The sequence below is a fragment of the Scyliorhinus torazame genome, chromosome 11, assembly GCF_047496885.1.
Source record: "Scyliorhinus torazame isolate Kashiwa2021f chromosome 11, sScyTor2.1, whole genome shotgun sequence".
Lineage (NCBI taxonomy): Eukaryota > Metazoa > Chordata > Chondrichthyes > Carcharhiniformes > Scyliorhinidae > Scyliorhinus > Scyliorhinus torazame.
In genome coordinates, this window is record NC_092717.1 from 49,815,520 (window position 1) to 49,839,767 (window position 24,248).

Genomic DNA, 24,248 nt, shown 5'->3' on the forward strand with positions numbered 1-24,248 from the left:
ACTGTCAAGAGGTCGAGGTTGCTTGTGGCCCATGGGCTACAGTTTAGACATTCCCTGATTTATACATAGACTGGAGATGTAACAATTTTCTCAGTTTGAAGAATATCATCCAAAAGTCCACAATATTTTGTAGCCTCAATCCTGTTGCATTGTTTATTTAACAGCCAAAGGAATATTTTCTTCATAAAATGAAGAAGTTACTGTTCAGTACAATAATGGCTATTCCAGTTCGAGCAGACAGTAGGTCCCTGAGATTTTAATTGTGTAATTCACACAGCAGAGATACTGAGTTATTTCATGGGCAGTTCCAAGGACATATCAGCTCTCTATACATTGTATTGCAACATAAATACCTGTTATCATAGGCAACACATAGTCTCACCACTAATCACAAGTATCCATTAGAATCCTCCCAATACAGTTACTGTTTGACTTGTTAATCTTAAACCCTGCTTATATTAACAGTACAAATGGAGATAAATGTTTAGATTACCGAAAAGCTAATTATTGAAATATATTGTATTTGGAGCGTTAACTGAGGGTGCATGTAGTACTGAGTGCAGCACGAAAATTAGTGGCAACTTTCACATCTAGTTATGTAGAATAGGCTAGATACAAGTGCTTCGGTTCAAATTTGCAGTGTTTAGATTTCATTTTCTCCTGGTTGCAGGTGATCCTTGTGGAGCGAGTTTTGTCAGTCTCAGTTCAGTTACTATTGGGACTCACAGCACAAAACGCCTCCGAATTTCCCAGGAAAACCCTGTGAAATTGACAATGCCACTCAGCAGCAACAGGGTGCACTCTTCTGAGGTTTAGGCTGAGGCTTTGTGTTGGGGGGGCCATAGATCAGTATTTAAAAGGAAGCGGTGGCCTCACTACGCCATCTCCCCCCACCCCTATCATGTAGCTCTTCCCACCCCCTGCCTCCCCTTGGTCAGGAGCTACAGTGATTTAAGGGATGAGACTTTTGCTCCCACCTGGGAGGAAGTCCAGTCTCTGTCAGCTTTCTAATCTCCAGGGATACCTGGAGTTGTAGCCACTGCTGGGTCTACAGGCGGACCCCAACGTCAAGGGACCATTGATCCAAAGACCCAGGTTAAGTCTGGGTTTTGCAGTGGGGGTGGGCAAGGGGTATACTATGGCAGGGGGGGGTGTTTGAGCCTCCATTGGGTGCAGTGTATCCTCAGAGGTAAAGCCCCCCAACCATAAAATGGTCACCAGGAGGCCTCGCTATTTGGCATTTATACCTCCGGATGTTTAAGGGCCTCTGTTGGCCCAAGGGTGGGTGGGTTGTCCAACACCCCACCACCACCCCCCCTCACCTCCAACTGATGCTGCAGTAAGCTGCAGCTACAATGCCCTCACCATCGCCCCCAATTTTATGGCCCCTTAGATCTGCCAGCCCGCTCCTAGGAAGGCAGTAGAGTTCCACCCTCAGAGTGAGTTTTCTCCACATTGAACCCCATGTTATCCACAAACTGGCAGTGGTTAAATCTAGGGAAGGGTGTTTTTACCCGAACCTGGGCAGTAGAAGCACAAGAAAAAGTGGGTGAAATTGGGCAGTGAAGCCTACCACTGCCTCAATCCTCAGACCTGCATGCCCTTCCCCAGGTCAGTGTTGCTGCTAACTCCTTCCCCCAGCAATTGACTCCATCCTCTCTCTGCCAACTGCCCAAGGTTGAATCAGACACTTTGCAATTCTGGGGGGGGGGGTTTGCCCCCCAAATGAATTTTCAGCCATATATTGGTGTCGTCACTAGAATAGCCTTTCTTCGCCTCTGAACCATCACCCAACTCCATCTCATCCTTGGTTCATCTACTGCTGAAGCCCTCAGTCATGCTTTTGTTACCACCAGACCACAACACACTCCTGGCTAGCCTGCCACATTCTTCTCTCCATAATTGTAATTCCATTGAAAACTCTGCTGCTTGTATGCTAACTTGCAACAAGTTCAATCACTCCTCTGTTTGGTGATCTACACAGGCTCTCACTTAAGCAGTACTTCAATTTTTAAATCCTCATCCTTGTTTTCAAAAACCCTCCATGGCCTCCATCCTTTCCCTATTTCTGTAACCTCATTCAGCCCTACAACTCTGAGATCTCTGCACTCCTCCAGTTCTGGTCTCTTTATGCATCCTGATTGTATCACTGCACCATCTATTAAGTTGTTGAGCTCCTATGCTCTGGACTTCCCTCCCTAAACTTTTCCACCTCTCTATCGTCCTTCAAGACACTCCTTCAACCTACAACCTGGACCAAGCTTTTGGTTATCTGCCCTGTTCCTCAAATAGCTTGGTGTAAAATTGTGTCTGAAAACCTCCCTTAAAATACTTGGGATCTTTTACTCCTTTCAAGGTGCTATACAAATGGAGGTCAATTTTGCTGAAGACCACTCTTTCCATGCTTGCCCACTGCTTCCGATGGGGAATTGGGCCTGAAATCCGGGCCCATTACCCTCCATCTGGGCTTACTCTGTCTGTTTTCCAGACCTTAATGTCAATCCTTGTAATAAGCTGGGCATAACAGCTGGATTGGTCCCATCTTGTGGACGTCTCTGCTGCCTCCAATTCCACCAAACAACCTATTCCTTATCTGTTAAAGGTCTCAAGCTTGTTTGTGTCTTCAGACTACAAATGAATGATGGAAGGGTTTAGTGAGTTGCTCCCACTGAAACAGTAAACTGAACCTTATCCTGAACCCACTGATGACCACTCATTCCATGCCTGCTACTTGCAAACATTGTCTGGGGGATAGCTTTAGTCCTGACCCATGACCCCACCAATTGAAGCTCTTCATTCCAGTCCTTAAATCGCCAGCTAACCTATAAAATGGGCTGGGGATTGCAGCAGGAGAGGCATTAAATTGTCGGCTCACGCGAAACTCAATCGTATTCCATACAACAGGAGGGCAAACTGGCACTCACTCAATGGGAGGGCAACTAACCCATTCAACAGGCTGGCAGACTAACCCATTCAACAGGCTGGCAGACTAACCCATTCAACAGGCTGGCAGACTAACCCATTCAACAGGCTGGCAGACTAACCCATTCAACAGGCTGGCAGACTAACCCATTCAACAGGCTGGCAGACTAACCCATTCAACACGCTGGCAGACTAACCCATTCAACAGGCTGGCAGACTAACCCATTCAACAGGCTGGCAGACTAACCCATTCAACAGGCTGGCAGACTAACCCATTCAACAGGCTGGCAGACTAACCCATTCAACAGGCTGGCAGACTAACCCATTCAACAGGCTGGCAGACTAACCCATTCAACAGGAACGCAGGCTGACCCTCGCACGACAGGTCGGAAGACTGATCCTCACCCAATGGGAAACAGACTGATTCACAATCAACGGGAGGGCAGACTGACATGACACTCAACGGGAAGGCAGACTGAATTGTCACTCAATGGGAGGGTAGACTATTTAGTCACTCAACGGTAGGGCAGACTAACTTGTCACTCAATGGTAGGGCAGGCTGACTCTCACTCAACAGGAGAGCAGACTGACTTGTCACTCAACAGGAGGGCAGACTGACTTGTCACTCAACAGGAGGGCAGACTGACTTGTCACTCAACAGGAGGGCAGACTGACGTGTCACTCGACGGTAGGGCAGACAGACTTGTCACTCAACAGGAGGGCAGACTGCCTCTCACTCAACAGGAGCGCAGACTGAGGTGTCACTCAATGGGAAGGTAGACTATGTAGTCACTCAACGGTAGGGCAGGCTGACTCTCACTCAACGGAAAGGCAGAGTGACTTGTCACTCAACGGTGGGGCAGACTGATATGTCACTCAATGGGAAGGCAGACTGACTTGTCACTCAATGGGAAGGCAGACTGACTTGTCACTCAATGGGAAGGTAGCCTGTCTTGTCACCCAATGGTAGGTCAGACTGACATGTCACTCAACGGGTGGGCAGGCTGACTTGTCACTCAATGGTAGGCAGACTGACTTGTCACTCAACGGGAGGGCAGGCTGACTTGTCACTCAATGGGAGGGTAGACTATCTAGTCACTCGACGGTAGGGCAGACTGACTTGTCACTCAATGGTAGGGCAGGCTGACTCTCACTCAACGGGAAGGCAGAGTGACTTGTCACTCAACGGTGGGGCAGACTGATATGTCACTCAATGGGAAGGCAGACTGACTTGTCACTCAACGGGAAGGCAGAGTGACTTGTCACTCAACGGTGGGGCAGATTGATATGTCACTCAATGTGAAGGCAGACTGACTTGTCACTCAATGGGAAGGCAGACTGACTTGTCACTCAATGGGAAGGTAGCCTGTCTTGTCACCCAATGGTAGGTCAGACTGACATGTCACTCAACGGGTGGGCAGGCTGACTTGTCACTCAATGGTAGGCAGACTGACTTGTCACTCAACGGGAGGGCAGGCTGACTTGTCACTCAATGGGAGGGTAGACTATCTAGTCACTCGACGGTAGGGCAGACTGACTTGTCACTCAATGGTAGGGCAGGCTGACTCTCACTCAACGGGAAGGCAGAGTGACTTGTCACTCAACGGTGGGGCAGACTGATATGTCACTCAATGGGAAGGCAGACTGACTTGTCACTCAACGGGAAGGCAGCCTGACTTGTCACTCAACGGTAGGGCAGACTGACTTGTCACTCAACGGGAAGGCAGACTGACTTGTCACTCTACAGTAGGGCAGACTGACTTGTCACTCAACGGGAAGGCACACTGACTTCTCACTCAACGGTAGGGCAGACTAACTTGTCACTCAATGGGAAGGCAGACTGACTATCACTCAACGGGAAGGCAGATTGACTCTCATTCAACGGAGGGCAGACTGACTTGTCACTCTATGGGAAGGCTGGCTGACTTGTCACTCAACGGGATGGCAGATTGACTCTCACTCAACGGGAAGGCAGACTAAGTTGTCACTCAATGATAGGGCAGCCTGACTTGTCACTCAACGGGAAGGCAGACTGACTTCTTACTCAACGGTAGGGCAGACAGACTTCTCACTCAACGGTAGGGCAGACTAACTTGTCACTCAACGGTAGGGCAGACTGACCTGTCACTCAACGGGAAGGCAGATTGACACTCATTCAACGGGAAGGCAGACTGACTTGTCACTCAACGGAGGGTAGACTAACTTGTCACTCTATGAGAAGGCTGGCTGACTTGTCACTCAACGGGAAGGCTGGCTGACATGTCACTCAACGGGAAGGCTGGCTGACATGTCACTCAACGGGATAGCAGATTGACTCTCACTCAACGGGAGGGCAGACTGACTCGTCACTCAACGGTAGGGCAGACTAACTTGTCACTCAACGGGAGGGCAGGCTGACTTGTCACTCAACTGGAAGGCAGGCTGACTTGTCACTCAACGGGAAGGCAGACTGACTTGTCACTCAACGGTAGGGCAGACTGACTTGTCACTCAATGGGAAGGCAGACTGACTTGTCACTCAACGGTAGGGCAGACTGAATTGTCACTCAATAGGAGGGCAGACTGACTTGTCACTCAACGGGAAGGCAGACTGACTTGTCACTCAACGGTAGGGCAGACTGACATGTCACTCAACGGGAAGGCAGACTGACTTGTCACTCAACGGGAGGGCAGGCTGACCTGTCACTCATTGGGAAGGCAGATTGACTCTCACTCAACGGGAAGGCAGATTGACTCTCACTCAACGGGAAGGTAGCCTGTCTTGTCACCCAATGGTAGGTCAGACTGACATGTCACTCAACGGGTGGGCAGGCTGACTTGTCACTCAATGGTAGGCAGACTGACTTGTCACTCAACGGGAGGGCAGGCTGACTTGTCACTCAATGGGAGGGTAGACTATCTAGTCACTCGACGGTAGGGCAGACTGACTTGTCACTCAATGGTAGGGCAGACTGACTTGTCACTCAATGGGAAGGCAGAGTGACTTGTCACTCAATGGGAGGGTAGACTATCTAGTCACTCGACGGTAGGGCAGACTGACTTGTCACTCAATGGTAGGGCAGGCTGACTCTCACTCAACGGGAAGGCAGAGTGACTTGTCACTCAACGGTGGGGCAGACTGATATGTCACTCAATGGGAAGGCAGACTGACTTGTCACTCAACGGGAAGGCAGCCTGACTTGTCACTCAACGGTAGGGCAGACTGACTTGTCACTCAACGGGAAGGCAGACTGACTTGTCACTCTACAGTAGGGCAGACTGACTTGTCACTCAACGGGAAGGCACACTGACTTCTCACTCAACGGTAGGGCAGACTAACTTGTCACTCAACGGGAAGGCAGACTGACTATCACTCAACGGGAAGGCAGATTGACTCTCATTCAACGGAGGGCAGACTGACTTGTCACTCTATGGGAAGGCTGGCTGACTTGTCACTCAACGGGAAGGCAGACTGACTTGTCACTCAACGGGATGGCAGATTGACTCTCACTCAACGGGAAGGCAGACTAAGTTGTCACTCAATGATAGGGCAGCCTGACTTGTCACTCAACGGGAAGGCAGACTGACTTCTTACTCAACGGTAGGGCAGACAGACTTCTCACTCAACGGTAGGGCAGACTAACTTGTCACTCAACGGTAGGGCAGACTGACCTGTCACTCAACGGGAAGGAAGATTGACACTCATTCAACGGGAAGGCAGACTGACTTGTCACTCAACGGAGGGTAGACTAACTTGTCACTCTATGAGAAGGCTGGCTGACTTGTCACTCAACGGGAAGGCTGGCTGACATGTCACTCAACGGGAAGGCTGGCTGACATGTCACTCAACGGGATAGCAGATTGACTCTCACTCAACGGGAGGGCAGACTGACTCGTCACTCAACGGTAGGGCAGACTAACTTGTCACTCAACGGGAGGGCAGGCTGACTTGTCACTCAACTGGAAGGCAGGCTGACTTGTCACTCAACGGGAAGGCAGACTGACTTGTCACTCAATGGGAAGGCAGACTGACTTGTCACTCAATAGGAGGGCAGACTGACTTGTCACTCAACGGGAAGGCAGACCGACTTGTCACTCAATAGGAGGGCAGACTGACTTGTCACTCAATGGGAAGGCAGACTGACTTGTCACTCAACGGGAGGGCAGACTGACTTGTCACTCAATAGGAGGGCAGACTGACTTGTCACTCAACGGGAAGGCAGACCGACTTGTCACTCAACGGTAGGGCAGACTGACTTGTCACTCAACGGGAAGGCAGACGGACTTGTCACTCAACGGTAGGGCAGACTGACTTGTCACTCAATGGGAGGGCAGACTGACTTGTCACTCAACGGGAGGGCAGACTGACTTGTCACTTAACGGGAAGGCAGACTGACTTGTCACTCAATGGGAGGGCAGACTGACTTGTCACTCAATGGGAGGGCAGACCGACTTGTCACTCAACGGTAGGGCAGACTGACTTGTCACTCATCGGGAAGGCAGACGGACTTGTCACTCAACGGTAGGGCATGCTGACTTGTCACTTAACGGGAAGGCAGACTGACTTGTCACTCAATGGGAGGGCAGACTGACTTGTCACTCAATGGGAAGGCAGACTGACTTGTCACTCAACGGTAGGGCATGCTGACTTGTCACTTAACGGGAAGGCAGACTGACTTGTCACTCAACGGGAAGGCAGACTGACTTGTCGCTCAACGGTAGGGCAGACTGACTTGTCACTCATCGGGAAGGCAGACGGACTTGTCACTCAACGGTAGGGCATGCTGACTTGTCACTTAACGGGAAGGCAGACTGACTTGTCACTCAATGGGAGGGCAGACTGACTTGTCACTCAATGGGAAGGCAGGCTGACTTGTCACTCAACGGGAAGGCAGACTGACTTGTCACTCAATGGTAGGGCAGACTGACTTGTCACTTAACGGGAAGGCAGAGTGACTTGTCACTCAACGGGAAGGCAGACTGACTTGTCACTCAACGGGAAGGCAGGCTGACTTGTCACTCAATGGGAAGGCAGACTGACTTGTCGCTCAACGAGAAGGCAGACTGACTTGTCACTTAACGGGAAGGCAGACTGACTTGTCACTCAACGGGAAGGCAGACTGACTTGTCGCTCAACGAGAAGGCAGACTGACTTGTCGCTCAACGAGAAGGCAGACTGACTTGTCACTCAACGGGAAGGCAGACTGACTTGTCACTCAACGGTAGGGCAGACTGACTTGTCACTTAACGGGAAGGCAGTCTGACTTGTCACTTAACGGGAAGGCAGACTGACTTGTCACTCAACGGGAAGGCAGACTGACTTGTCGCTCAACGAGAAGGCAGACTGACTTGTCACTCAACGGGAAGGCAGACTGACTTGTCACTCAACGGTAGGGCATGCTGACTTGTCACTTAACGGGAAGGCAGTCTGACTTGTCACTCAATGGGAGGGCAGACTGACTTGTCACTCAATGGGAAGGCAGACTGACTTGTCACTCAATGGGAAGGCAGACTGACATGTGACTCAACGGTAGGGCAGACTGAATTGTCACTCAATGGGAGGGCAGACTGACTTGTCACTCAACGGGAAGGCAGACTGACATGTGACTCAACGGTAGGGCAAACTGAATTGTCACTCAATGGGAGGGCAGACTGACTTGTCACTCAACGGGAAGGCAGACTGACTTGTCACTCAATGGTGCGGCAGACTAACTCTCCCTCAACGGGAAGGCAGACTGACTTGTCACTCAACGGTGGGGCAGTCTGAATTGTCACTCAACAGTAGGGCAGATTGACTCTCACTCAGTGATAGGGCAGACTGACTTGTTACTCAACGGGAAGGCAGACTGACATGTCACTCAACGGGAGGGCCGACTGACACTTCAAAGAGTTGGCTGACTGACTCAATTGATGGGAGGGCAGACTGACTGTCACTCAGAGAGAAGTGACCGCCTGTCCCTCAAAGGAAAAGATCCTTACTCAATGGGACTGCAGAATGAACAATTAGGTGTAGAGATTGTTTTATCTTTTCCAATATCTGCCTCATTTTCTGCCCAATTGTTCAATCTGCCTGGCAGTCGAATGTGGATCGACACCAGGATGAGAACCTTCACCATTAGCTCGTGAATACTACCCCTCAATGTGTTTTTATTTACAGCAGGGGTACAATTCACTTTTAGTCAATGTGCATAATGGAAGCTAACAGGTCCTCCACATGTTATATCAAAGTCAGCAGAACTGATTGAAGGACCTGTATAATGAGCAGCCGAACCACTGCCAATGTTGAATTATACAACCAGAATATCTTACCATTGTGAAAGCACATTGCTGATGGTCATTGAAAAGGAATGAGAAATACCTGATCCCAATTGGAACTTCTTTAATATATATAGATATATATAGTTTTGAATTTAAACTTTGGATATGTCACTAACCTTGCTCTTTTAACGTAGTCACAGCTTAATGTAGGTACAGCATTATTTCTGTTTATCTTCGCCATCAGTCTAATTTTTAAATTTAAAGCCAAAAGAGAACCTATCCTCTTATCATTTATGCAGACCTTGTGTGAATTGACATAACTGACTTTTTTCCCCTTAGATTTCTGTGTAATCTAACCTTTAGTGTATATTTGTGTGTTCTGCTTCCGCCACAGCAGCAGCATCCGCAGGTAGGCCAGCCAGTGTCCCAGGCTAACCTTCTGCACATGGCACACGGGCAGTCCTCTCTCGCACAAAGCCCAGTGCGTCAAGCCTCTTCCTCTTCCTCTTCATCTTGTTCTTCTTCAGCTCTGAGCGTTGGACAGTTAGTCAGCAGTAAGTAGGGGCTCCTCACTGCGCTGTTTGTTGTTCAGCAATTCATTCTCAGACAAACAATATAATGCATTTATTGAAACTGGCACACTCCATTGATTTATGTTTTTGCTCACAAAGTCCATCGAGGTCAGCTCAGCTTTGGTACCTCCTGCATGGAAAAGGGAATTTAGGAGATATCACACAGTTATTAGAATGTAGTCAGCTTACCATGATTGGCCATAGAAGCAGTGACTATAATAATATTTAAAAGCAAATGGCTAAGTCTTTTAAAGGAACCATATATAACCATATGGAAAGAGAGCAAGGAAATGGATTAGTGTAAATAGTCCTCATTGAAGAACTTGCACGCTTGGGCTAAATGGTCTCCTTCCTCGTTGTAACATCTGTGATTCTCCGAACAAACACCATGAGCATGACCTACCTAAATGGGAAAATGATCCCATAGCACGCTAAGAAACACCAGGCTATCAAACGGCCATTCAGGTAGATCAGGAGCCTCAGTGGGGAACGCACGGCCGAGGCTGCACTTAGTCCCGTTTTCTGCACTGAGGAGCTCCGCTCGCCGGAACTCCACGGTACAGGGAGTGATCTCTCGACCCCCCGAACACTCCCAATTCCCAACTCACCAATAAGGGGTCCTCAGCACCCTTACACACCCATGCAGGCCACCCCCAGATCCGATCCCCGTTGTGTGAAAAATGTCAGCTTGGCACTGCCAGCTTGCCTCACTGGCAGTGCCACCTGGGTACCCTGGCAGTGCCAGGCTGGCTCCCAGGTGGCAGTGCCAGGGTGCAAGGCTGGCAGTGCCTGGGTGGCACCAGCAGTGCCAGGGTGCCACCTTGCCAAGAGGGCATGCGCTTGTGGCATCCAATTCCCTTTTGTGGAGACCAGCACTGAACAGTGCTCGCCTGAGGTCTCCAAGGCAAGGGGGTTAGATCCCATGTCTTGGTTAGATCTCGGGAACATATTAGAATGAAACTAGCTGTCTCGCTCTAATATGCAGATTTGCCAGAAAGTGATCCCACCCACAATGGGTGGTGTTCACATTGCAACGCCTCTCGAGAATACGTTAGATTTCGCGAGGTGTGGCGAGCCGGGTAGATCCCGGAAGAGGGATCTCCTGGCATCTATCGCCGCACTGCGCTGCTTTTTGGGCCGGTAGATCTGGCCCATATGTACGAAGTCAGTCCATGGTCACATTGTGAGGGACAAAGAGGAGTCCAAATAAAACCCACCGAGAACACAGGGAGATGTGATTTCTGTGGGCATGGTGCTGATCTTGCTCCAACCATAAATTTGGTCAAAGATCGGCTGAAACAACTACTTGGGATGTTCTCCAGACTTTCCACTGCAGTAATAGTGGGAAAACCTTACTAAAAGGTCTACCCTAAGTGATATTAACACCATAGGATCAGGAGTAGGCTACTGAGCCCTTTGAGCTGGTTAGGCTATGCCTGATTCATTCTAAAACCCATGCAACTTTGCTCCATATCTCTTGGAAACATTACCCAAGAAGAATCCATCCATCTGTGCCTTGAAAGTTCCAATCTTCAAAGGTCCCACAAGCTTTTAATGATGTGGAGATGCCAGCGTTGGACTGGGGTGAGCACAGTAAGAAGTCTTACAACACCAGGCTAAAGTCCAACAGGTTTGTTTCGATGTCACTAGCTTTCGGAGCGCTGCTCCTTCCTCAGGTGAATGAAGAAGTATGTTCCAGAAACATATATATAGACAGATTCAAAGATGCCAAACAATGCTTGGAATGCGAGCATTAGCAGGTGATTAAATCTTTACAGATCCAGAGATGGGGTAACCCCAGGTTAAAGAGGTGTGAATTGTGTCAAGCCAGGACGGTTGGTGGGATTTCGCAGGCCAGATGGTGGGGGATGAATGTAATGCGACATGAATCCCAGGTCCCGGTTGAGGCCGCACTCATATGTGCGGAACTTGGCTATAAGCTTCTGCTCGGCGATTCTGCGTTGTCGTGCGTCCTGAAGGCTGCCTTGGAGAACGCTTACCCGGAAATCAGAGGCTGAATGCCCTTGACTGCTGAAGTGTTCCCCGACTGAAAGGGAACATTCCTGCCTGGTGATTGTCGCGCGATGTCCGTTCATTCGTTGTCGCAGCGTCTGCATGGTCTCGCCAATGTATCACACTTCGGGACATCCTTTTAATGGACAGAGTTCCAGTTTCCAGTACCTGTCTGTGGGAACAAATACTTCTGTTTTCACCATTAAATGACCTCGCACTAATTTCAATATAATATCAATGTAGCTGTAGATCCAAATCTTCCAATCAGCAGCAATTACTGTCGGATTGCCACAGCATTTGTGAATTCCCCCAATTCGACGTTGCTAGCATTTCTACCAGGGTCTTCCGAGCCCAACTTTCATAGAAATGCGCATCACAGAATCCCTTGGGGAACTCTGTTGGAGCGGAGACGAGTCGGGGAAGACATGATGTACCCCCCTTTTACAGCACCAGCTGCCGTACAATAAGTTTAAAGGTCCAGTTTGAATGCCAGTGATTGAATAAGTGAATGGGTAATGGGCGAATGGGTAGGAGTCGAGTAAGTGTGTAGGGGGTGAGGTAGATAGGGTTAGAAGGTTTATTGGATAAGTGGTTGAGGTGGGTAGGGGTGAGGCAAGCAAGATGGGTAAGTGGGTAAATAGGTTAGGGGTGGAGGGTAATTGGATGAGGTGCATTGTTGGCAAGGTGGGTACTTGGATAAATGGGTTAGATGAGTAGTTGGGTGAGTTGGGTACGTGGGTGAGGTAGGATGTGGGTAATTGGGTACAGTAGATAGAATGTGTAAGTGGGTAAGTGGGTACACCGGTAAGGTAGAGGTTGGCGGTTGGATGCAGAGGATAGTTGGGTCTGGCTGGGTCTAGTCAGGGTTTTAGTAAGGTGGTTGGAGGGTAGTTGCGAAAGAAGAGTAGTCATGTGGGTAGTCGGGTGCTGGTCGGGCGATTGGACGGTTGTCAGGCGTTTGTGAGGGTTGTTGGGTGGCCAGAAGGGGTAGTCAGGTTGGGGTATAATTATGTCATCATGAGGGTAGTCAGGTGTTGGGGGATAGTCGCGTAGGCAGGAGGGTATTTAGATCCGTTTTATTGTGGGTGGACAGATTGGATCAGGTGGGATGTCAGGTGATCAGGGGACTGATTCAGGTATCAGTTGTGGAGTTACCCAGACCCAACATTAGATGTGATTCCACGATTGGACAACATTTGCTGGAGGACTTCCGGTGGCGGCATGTAGGAAAAGGGCACACATAAGGTAGTTCCCTCCAAGATCCTTGCTTTTTAGTCCTTTTTGCCTGGTGGTTCCCGGGGGAAATCGGTGGAGAAACCCGACCGAACTGATTGCATTTGACAAAAAAACGTCGAAAGCCGCGAAACTAACTTGTAAAGAAGGGTACAAGTGGTTGTCCTTTGATGGAGCCAGAGAGGGTGCGAAGCTAATTGGGAGGAGAGGCGGCGGAGGTGACCTCAGTGGGTGTAGCCACTGCTATCACAGTGGAAACGCTGACTGGGGTAATGGCATTTGAATTCAAAAAGAAATTGGTAAACACTTTGAAAGGCAAGGAAGGGACATGATGGGGACCCTCAAAACATCTATTGGAGAGGCTCTGGGCCCGATAAGAGGGAAGCTGGGAAGGATTTCAGAGGCCGTGAAAGAGCATGAGAGTTGCTGAAGGAGGTGGAAGGGATTTTGTCAAGGCATAGCAACCGGACTGCCTCACTGGAAGCAGAGACGCTGATGGTGGAGGAGAGGAATTAGGTCCTGAGGGCGAAGTTCGAGGATCTGGAGAACAAGTTGAGGAGACAGAACCTCAGGATCGTGGGGTTGCTGGAGAGGGTGGAGGGCCCGAGGCTAACCGATTACTTTCCCCAAATGTTTGCAAAGTTGTAGGTGGGGTGGGGGCGGTTGCGGGGGGGGGGGGGGGGGGGGGTGGTGAACAGATGTCCTCTCCTGAACTGAATTGGGCCCACCAAAGACTCCGTCAGAGGCCTCGGGCAAACGAGTCACCACGGAGGGTTTTCACAGCTTCCAGAAGGAGGAGCGGTGCCTGAATGGGCCAAAGAGAACCCCGGGACATGAGGTGGGAAGGAAGCAGCATCCGAATTTATCAAGATGTCGGGGCAGAATTACAAAGAGGCGTGCGGCCTTTAATAAGGCAAAGTCAACGCTACATAAAAGTGGAGTGCATTTTGGAATAGTGTACCCAGCGAGGTTGAGAGTTACGTATACCTGAAAAGATCACTTTTCCGAGACATCGGAAGCTTCTGTCAAGGGACAAGGCCTTGAACTTAATTGAAAGGTTTGAATGAGACTTTGATGGATGTTGATGAGGCGGGATTATTTGGGGATGTTCAGTATTATGTATGTATTTTGGGGGTTTATTGTTTTGTATTTGAGTATATATCTTTTTGGGGGAGGGATAAGGGGCCAAAGTAGTCGGGTGTAATGGTTAAGGCAGCAATGTGGACAATATATGGCCCGAGGTGAGATTTTAAGAATTTCAAAGGCTTTGGTTTTGATTATCCCTTTTCAGCGGAGGCAGACAGGGGAGCTTCCCTTTTCTCTTTGTGTGTGGGCCCGAGCGAGGGGACTACCTCACGAGCAGTTAGGTCTTAGCTACTTGATGTGAGTGAGGTGGGGAGAAGGGGCTGTGGCCTGTTGGACCTATTTGGACAGGTTTCAATATGCCTAGTGTGTTTGTTTGATGGGGAGGGGGTTGGCGAGGAGGGAGCACTGTTCATTGGGAGGTAGTTTGCAGATTCTGAGTTGGGGGGAAGGGTAGAGTGCAGACGAGGGTTTTTTCCTTGTCTCACCTCATGGGTGGGCCTTGGCATGAGGAACCTCAAGTAAGGACTGGATAATTCCTCATGGTGGAAATGACTGACTTGAGAGGGAGGGGATGGAGGTGCGAGACCCCCGATCAGACTCTTCACTTGGAATGCTAGAGGTCTGGGGGGCCCGGTGAAACGTTTGAGAGCTTTCTCTCACCTGAAGAATTTAAGAGCCGATGTGGTGCTTTTGCAGGACACCCACCTGTGGGTGAGGGATCAGACTAGGCTCCAGAAGGCTGGGTGAGCCAGGCATTCCACTCGGGATCTGATAGCAGGGCCCGAGGGGGTGGCAATTTCAATTAACAAAAGTGTCCGTTTTCTAGTGGGAAGGGTTGTGGTAGATCGGGGAGGCAGGTATGTGATAGTCACTGGGGCGCTGGGGGGTAAGTCAATGGTGCTGGTAAATGTATATCCCCCAAATTGGGATGATGTAACATTTATGAGGAGATTGTTGGCCGCAATACCGGATTCGGACACGCATCAGTTGATTCTGGGGGGAGATTTCAATTGTGTTTTGAACCCAAAACTTGACTGGTCGAAGCCAAAATCGTTGGCCCCTTCAGTGTGGCAAAGGTTTTGTTGACGTTTATGGAGGAAACGGGGGGGGGGCAGATCGGTAGCGGTTTATGCACCCTGGGGGTGAAGAATTTTCATTTTTTCCCAGTACATACAGTATATTCCAGGATAGATTTTTTGCTTGATGGAATGGTCTCTTCCTGGGGTGAGGAAAGCTTAGTACTCCATAAGGCCATAAGACATAGGAGCGGAAGTAAGGCCATTCGGCCCATCGAGTCCACTCCGCCATTCAATCATGGCTGATACCAATACCACAAGCTCGGGTACTTTCAACTAAATGGGGGAACGAGACAGGAGTGCCCTATGTCCTCCCACTTGCTTGCATTGGTGATAGAACCTTTGGCCATCGATTTGAGGGCTTCAGGTAAGTGGAGAGAGATAATTAGGGGAGGATTGGAGCCTCGGGAGTCCCTGTTTGCTTTATGTGACTGACCTGGCCCCCACCATGGTTGATATGATGGAATTACTGAGGTGCTTTGGCTCCCTTTCAGGATATAAGCGAAACCTGGAAACGAGTGAGTGTTTTCCAGTAAACCCCCCGGGCAGGGGAACCAATCTCGGGGTGCTACCATTTTGCATGCCCGGTACCAGCTTTAGATATCAGGGGGTTCATGTGGCTCAGTATTGGGCCCGACTTCATAAACTGAATTATACTAGTTTGGTAGGTGGAGTAAAGGCCGACCTGCAAAGGTGGGATAACGTCCCCCTGTCCTTGGCAGGCAGGGTCTTGTCGATAAAGATGAACATTTTGCCACAATTTTTGTTTTTGTTCCAGTGTCTGCTGGTTTTCCTGCCTAAATCTTTTTTTGGGACGATCGAGAAATTAATTTCATCCTTTATATGGGCAGGCAAAACCCCGAGGATTCATTGGACAGTCCTTCAAACAGTTAGACAGTCAGGGAGGTCTGACGTTGCCGAGCCTCATGTTTTATTATTGGGCAGTTAATGCAGAGAAGGTGTTGGGTTGATGTAGTGATCCCGAGAGCTACGTGGCTGCAGATAGAATCAAAGTCATCGAGGGAGTCTGGTCTGGGGCATTAATAACAGCCTTGCTCCCGTTATCACCAACAACGTATTCGTCACGTCCAGTGGTTGTTTCCACTTTGAAGGTATAGAGACAATTTCGACAACATTTTAAGTTGGTGTCAGTGTTGAAGCTGGCTCCCATTTGTGCTAACCATCTATTCGAGCCTGCGAGATTAGATGCCACGTTTGGGGATGGGAAGGAAAGGGGCTGGAGAGAGAGTCCAATTTGTTCCTGGAGGGGCGGTTTGCCAGTCTAGAGGAATTGACAGAAAGGTTTGGGCTCTCTGGTTCACATATCTTCAAGATCGCAACTTTGCGAAACGGATTTTCCCGACATTCCCTGTGGTGCCGCCAATATCTCTAATGGAGAGGGATAATTCGATCACAGGGTCGGAGGAAGGGAACACTTCCAGTATTTATGGGCAGATTTTGTCGGAACATTCAGTGTCAGTGGTGGGGGTTAAGGCTAGGTGGGAGGAGTTGGGGCCCATATTAGATGACGAGGTAGGAATGAGACTCCAAGACTTCACAGCGCCAGGGTCCTAGGTTCGATTCCCTGCGCGAGGTTTGGTTTGATCCAACTTAAGGTAGTTTTTAGGGCGCACCTGACCAAATCCAGAATGAGTCGTGTCTTTGCAGGGGTGGAGGACAGGTGCTATTCAAGAGTCTGGCTAATAACACGCACATGTTCTGGTCTGTTCCAAGCTCATGGGTTCCTGGGTCTCCTTCTTTAGCACCATGTCGGCGATTCTGAAGATTGAGCTGGAGCCTAGTCCTTTACTGGCCATATTTGGGGTGTCAGGCTCACAAAGCTGCAGATGGGTCCAGGGGCCGATGACCTGGCCTTCGCCTCACTGATTGCCCGGAGGCGAGTATTGCTGGAGTGAAAGTTGTCATCTCCGCCCAGTGCCTCGGTGTGGCTGGGAGACCTGATGGAGTTCCTGTACCTTGAGTAAATCAAGAACACCGTGAGGGGTTCTATCGGATATGGCAGCCTTTTATTATTTATTTCAAGGACTTGGGGGGGGGGGGGGGGAGTTGTTAAGGGAGGAGTAGGGATAGGAGGGTTGTTCGGCTTTGTGAGGGGTTATTTTATATTTTTGCTTTCTTTATGTATGTAACTGTTTTTACTCTTGTTATTTTGTATTGTAAATGTGTTAAAAAGGGGAATAAAAATATTTTTTAAAGAAACATTTGCTGAACAATTCTCATTGTGCTAAAAATTCCGCTGACAACGAATTTACAATTGTCAGTCTTGTCCTGTGGCCCATTTGTGTGTACTGGAAGCTGCATATAATAATACAGGGCCCTGTACTTTGAAGACAGAAAGAACATGTACATTCATCACGCCTATTTCAGCTGAACAAAATAAGTGACAGCCATTTGCAGGTTCATTCCTCAGGGCAAAATATGGGAGGGGTGTGGAATGGGGGTCAGGCCTGCCCAGTGGCACTCGTGATAAATCCAAACAGTCTCATGGTCAGGACTCATATTTGTTGGGTGAGCTGCAAACACTCAATGCTAGGCAGCATGTCAGTGGGGAATATAGTACCTCCTGCCAGAAACCATAACGGGAGAAACACAAAGCAACCAGCTACTTGAAGACAATTTGTGAGAGACAATACTGAAGCTCTTTGCACTATTTGTGGAGAGGCCCACAATGGGAGGTTGGTTAGGCTACTCTGTACCATTGTCCATTGGTAAGACCCCAATTTAAATCAGAAATGCTCTTGATGATTTTGAGGCTCGCTTGAAATTTGAGGCCGCCAACAGGTGATAATAGAATCATAGAAATTTACAGCACAAAAGGAGGCCACTTGGCCCATTGTATCCCCGCTGACCAACAAGCAGCCATCCAGCCTAATCCCACTTTGCTGCACTCAGTCTGTAGCCTTGTAGGTTACAATACTGCAAGTGTATGTCCAAGTACATTTTAAATGGTATGAGGATTTCAGCCTCTATCACCCTGTCAGGCAGTGAGTTCCAGTTCTCACTCCACTCTAGGTGAAAAAGTTTTCCTTTGGACCCCCTCTAACCTCCCACCTCTTTACCTAAACCCCTTGGTTATGGACCCTTTAACCAACATGTAGAGAGGCTTTCTATTCACACTGTCCACACCCCTCATAACCTTGCACGATTGGCTAATGTTACTCTCAATTAGATCTCCTCTCCACCTTTTCTGTTCCAAAGAACTAAACTGTCCAATCTTTCCTCATAACTAAAATTCTCCAGTGCAGGCAAGATCCTGCTAAATCTCCACTGTGCCCTATGGTTAGTTCAATCTCACCTTTCCTATTGTGTGGTGACCAGTGGCCTAACCAGCATTTGTACAATTCCAGCATTATTTCCCTGCTTTTATATTCTATGCCTTGGCTAATAAAAGCAAGTATCCCAAATGCCTTCTTGACTCACCTTATTTACCACCTTCAGGGATCTGTGGACATGTCCTATTTTCCTGCGCATCCTACCATTTATAATGTATTCCCTTGCCTTGTTAACCTTCCCCAAATTCATTCTGCATACTTTTCTGTATTGAACTCCATTTTCCTCTGTTCGCCAACTTCATTAGTCCATTGACATCTTCCTGCAGTCTCCAACTTTCTTCCTCATTATCGATGACAGATTAATATTTGGATCATCTGCAAACTTCTTAATCATACTCAAGTCCATATCTCTGATAAATTCCACAAAAAGCAGGGACCTAGTACTGAGAAACCCCCACTGGAAGCAGCGTTCCAATCCCCAAGGCAGCAGTTCTGGCAGTATCTGTGGAGAGAGAACGGAACTAATGTTTCGAGTCTGGATGACAGGGTTAATGTTTCAAGTCCATATCACTCTTCTGCACAGTGGTTATTTCTTCCCTTGCTTCCCTTAACAGCTGGGATACATTTCATCTGAGCCTGGGGATTTATCCATTTTCAAAGATGTTAAACCCATTAATACTTCCTTGTTCACTGTATTAATTGTCCTTTGCATCCTGCCTGATCAAACTTGCCACTTTGCCTGGGCTTATAGCTTTGTGACCACTCTGTCAAGTGGGACCTTGTAAAATACCTTGCCACAATCCATATAACATATATATCATATCAAATGCACTACCCTCATCAACCCTTCTTGTCATCTCAAAATATTTGATCATGTTAGTCAGACACGACCTTCACTTAACAAATTTCTGCTGTCTTTGATTAATTAATGTTTTTCTTGGGCGGCATAGTGGTTAGCACTGCTGCCTCACAGCTGCCTCACAGGGTCGGGGTTCGATCCCGGCCCTGGGTCACTGTCCGTGTTGAGTTTGCAGATTCTCCCCATGTCTGCGTGGGTCTCACCCCCACAACGATGTGGATGGTAGGTGAATTAGCCATGCTAAATTGCCCCTCAATTGGAAAAAAGGGTACTCTAAATTTTTTTTAAAAAAGTAATTCATGTCTTTCTAAATGAAGATTTATCCTGTCCCTCAGAACATTTCAAATAATCCCAACATCGTGGTTCAGATGATTGGCCTGTAATTACTCCCTTTTCTGGTACAACTTTAGATGCTCTCCAGTTCTCTGGCACTATGCCAGTAGGCAGAAAGGATTGGAAAATTTATGTCAGGGCCCCCAACATTTCTTAAAATAAAAGCAAGATATTACAGATGCTGGAATTTGAAACAAAAACAGAATTTGCTGGAAAAACGCAGCAGGTCTGGCAATATCTGTGGAGAGAGAACGGAACTAATGTTTTGAGTCTGGATGACAGGGTTAATGGTTCAAGTCCATATCACTCTTCTGCACAGTGGTTATTTCTTCCCTTGCTTCCCTTAACAGCTAGGATACATTTCATCTGAGCCTGGGGATTTATCCATTTTCAAAGATGTTAAACCCATTAATACTTCCTTGTTCACTGTATTAATTGCATGTAATATTTCACACTGATTGCAACACCTGTATTGTCCCATCGTTTGTGAAAATAGATGCAAAGTATTAATTAAGAACCATACTCACATCCTCTGTTCCACACACAGGTTACCCTTTTGGACCCTAATCATCCCTGCTCTTTAGTAATCCTCTTGTTCTTTCTATATTTATAAATATCTTTGGGTCTTCCCTGATTTTATTTGCCACTACTTTTTCATACCCTTTCCTTGTTTTCCTAATTTCATTTTTAAAGTTGCCTCTCCACTTTTAAACTCCTACAGGTTTTCTGTTGTATTGCACACACGGTAACTATCAAAAGCTTCTTTTGTTCTTTACCCTCTTCTTGAATTTCTTGACATTCAGGTGCTCTGGATTTGTTCGTCCTTCCCTTTTTTTCCTTATGGGAGTATACTTGCTCTGAACCTTTACTTGTACACCATTGATTGCCTCCCACTGATCTGACACTGATTTCCTTTCAAGTAGCTGTTGATGTGTTGGGTGCTCTGGATCCGTGGAACACATACAGGCCACCAACACTTAAAATAGTACAACACTATTTTATTAAGTTAGAAACTGTCGAACATACTTTCACTGTGGGTTAACACGATGTTAGATTAAACTAAAGACCTATGCCTGTCCTAACCAGTCTATGCACTCAGCACATGGTGAGGACCTGTGCTGTAAGCTGTAAGCTCTGTCCTTGTAGGCGGCTGCATCCTGAATGAGTGGGAACTCTGATGCCCTCTGTCTATATAGTGAGTGCTCTAACTGGTGATTGGCTGCGGTGTTGTGTGTGTTGATTCGTCTTGCTGTGTGTCCATCGGTGTGTGTGTCTGCACCATGATATCCTGGTGTATATTATGACATCCGCCCTTTTATAAAAAAATGTATGTGTGTGGCAATAAATAATGTGTGGTGAGAATGTTCCTAACTACGTGTGGGGTGCAAAGACATATTTACAGGACTACGTACATGAGAACTAAGCTATTTACATGGGAAGGTGCCTGGTGCAGAGAAGCAGTATGCAACAAGAGTAACGAGATCAACACTATATACAAACCAGGGAAACGATCAAACAAAGCAACTAAACAATTCAGAGAGTCCATAAATTCGAAAAGTTCATAAATCTAGTGTCTGAGGTGGGCGACAAATTCAGGTTGACCAACTCAAGGGCGGGTCAAGAGCCGTCGGTTCAGGAGCGGGCTAGACTGCGTCAGAGTGAGGAGGATGCAGAGTGACAGGGATCTCTGCCTAGTCCGTAGCAGGGTCAGCAGGAGGGCGAGGCGACACTGGAGGATCAAGTGGCGAGCGTGGAACGAGATGAAGGGCGCGTTGATTGCGGCGCAGAATAGAGCCATCCAGTAGACGAACCAGGAACGAGCGGGGGGCCACCTGCCGAAGGACAACAGCGGTTGCAGACCAGCCACCATCCGGAAGATGGACGCGGATGTTGTCACCTGGAGCCAGAACAGGGAGATCAGCTGCACAGGAGTCATGAGCCGCCCTGGGCTGTGCACGAGACAGCTGCATCCGGTGAAGGACCGGAACATGGTCGAGGTCTGGGACATGGATAGACAGCACCGTTGTCCTCAGGGTGCGACTCATGAGTAACTGGGCTGGCGACAGGCCAGTGGACAGTGGGGCGGAGCGATAGGCCAGCAAGGCAAGGTAGAAATCAGACCCTGCATCGGCAGCCTTGCATAGGAGCCGTTTGACGATATGTACTCCCTTCTCTGCTTTGCCGTTGGATTGGGGGTACAGGGGACTGGACGTCACATGGGCAAAATTGTACCGCCTGGCAAAGCTGGACCATTCTTGGCTGGCGAAGCAGGGGCCATTGTCCAACATAACCGTGAGCGGGATGCCATGACGAGCAAAGGTTTCTTTACATGCACGAATGACTGGAGACGAGGTGAGGTCGTGCAACCGTATCACCTCCGGGTAATTCGAAAAGTAGTCCACGATCAGGACATAGTCTCTACCCAGCGTGCGGAACAGGTCGATGCCCACCTTGGTCCATGGTGACGTGACCAACTCATGGGGCTGCAGGGTCTCACGTGGTTGGGCCGGCTGGAAGCGCTGACAAGTGGGGCAGTTGAGCACTGTGTTGGCTATGTCCTCATTAATACCGGGCCCATACACTGCCTCTCGGGCCCGTCGGCGGCACTTTTCCACGCCAAGGTGGCCCTCGTTTAGTTGTTCCAGGACAAGCTGGCGCATGCTATGCGGGATGACAATGCGGTCCAGTTTCAGAAGAACCCCGTCTACTACCGCCAGATCATCTCTGACATTATAGAATTGAGGGCATTGGCCCTTGAGCCACCCATCCGTTAGGTGGCGCATGACACGCTGTAGCAAGGGGTCAGCAGCCGTCTCGCGGCGAATTTGGACGAGGCGTTCATCCGAGGCAGGTAGATTGGAGGCCGCGAATGACACATGGGCGTCAACCTGGCAGACAAATCCCACTGGGTCATATGGAGTGTTGACTGCCCTGGAGAGAGCGTCAGCAATGATGAGGTCTTTGCCTGGGGTATACACCAGCTGGAAGTCATATCGCCGGAGCTTGAGAAGAATACGCTGGAGGCGAGGCATCAAGTCGTTCAAGTCTTTCTGTATTATACTGACCGGCAGGCAATGGTCGGTCTCGACGGTGAATTGAGGAAGTCCGTAGACATAATCGTGAAACTTAACCACACCGGTCAGAAGGCCCAGGCACTCCTTCTCTGTCTGCGCGTAGCGCTGCTCCGTGGGGGTCATCGCACGTGGCGCATATGCAACAGGGGCCCATGATGAGGCCTCATCACATTGAAGGAGCACTGCCCCAATGCCGGATTGACTGGCATCGGTCGAAATTTTGGTCTGCTTTGCTGGATCATAGAAAGCTAAGACTGGGGCCATGGTCAGTTTTGCCTTGAGTTCTCTCCATTCGCGCTCGTGGGCAGGGAGCCATTGGAAGTCTGTCGTCTTCCTGACCAGGTTCCTGAGAGCCGTGGTATGAGAGGCGAGGTTAGGGATGAATTTCCCTAAACAATTGACCGTGCCCAGAAATCGGAGGACCGCCTTCTTGTCCTCTGGTGTTTTCATAGCTGTGATTGTAGCTACCTTGTCCGCATCTGGCTGCACACCTAATTGGGAGATGTGGTCCCTGAGGAACTTGAGTTCTGTCTGACCAAAAGAGCATTTGGCCCTGTTGAGCAGAGGCCATGCTCATGTATACATCTGAATACACGCTGTCCTAACCAGTCTATGCACTCAGCACATGGTGAAGATCTGTGCTGTAAGCTGCAAGCTCTGTCCTTCTGAGAGACTGCATCCCGAATGAACGGGAACTCTGATGCCCTCTGTCTGTATAGTGAGTGTGCTCTAACTGGTGATTGACTGCGGTGTTGTGTGTGTTGATTGGTCCCGCTGTGTGTCCATCAGTGTGTGTGTATCTGCACCATGTATATTATCATACAATTTACAGTGCAGAAGGAGGCCACACGGCCCATCGAGTCTGCACCGGCTCTTGGAAAGAGCACCCTACCCAAGGTCAACACCTCCACCCTATCCCCACAACACAGCAACCCCACCCAACACTCAGGGCAATTTGGGACACTAAGGGCAATTTATCATGGCTAATCCACCTAACCTGCACATCTTTGGACTGTGGGAGGAAACCGGAGCACCCGGAGGAAACCCATGCACACACGGGGAGGACGTGCAGACTCTGCACAGACAGTGACCCAAACCGGAATCGAACCAGGGACCCTGGAGCTGTGAAGCAATTGTGCTATCCACAATGCTACCGTGCTGCCCCCAAAAATCATTATGACAGCTGTTTCCAGTCCACTTGAGCTAAATTATACGCCAGTTTTGTAAAATTAGCTTTCCCCAATTGAGCACTTTTACTCCTGGTCTATCTCTGTCCTTTCTCATAACTACCCTAAATCTAACAAAATTAAAATGCACCCCAACTGATACCCCTTCCACCCTAAAACTAAGTCCAGAATCACAACCTCTCTTCTTGGGCTTGCTACATATTGGCAAACAATGTTCTCTTGAATGCATTTTAAGAATTCCGTTTCCTCTTTGCCTTTCACACTCGTTCTATCACAGTTAATATTAGGGCCGTTAAGTGTCGTGGTTGTTAGACGTTTTGCTGCTGTTGTACAAAGAGTCAAAGGTTTTGCTGCTTTTCCACAA

General features: G+C 48.8%; 1 protein-coding gene across 1 annotated transcript in view; it reads left to right on the forward strand.

The window, feature by feature from the left end:
* Nucleotides 1–24,248, forward strand: part of pou6f2 (POU class 6 homeobox 2) — a 953,197-nt gene that overhangs the window by 845,262 nt on the left and 83,687 nt on the right. The window contains exon 8 of the mRNA XM_072467231.1: nucleotides 9,553–9,712. Coding sequence (XP_072323332.1) covers nucleotides 9,553–9,712 — 160 coding nt within the window. The remainder of the gene's footprint in view (nucleotides 1–9,552; nucleotides 9,713–24,248) is intronic.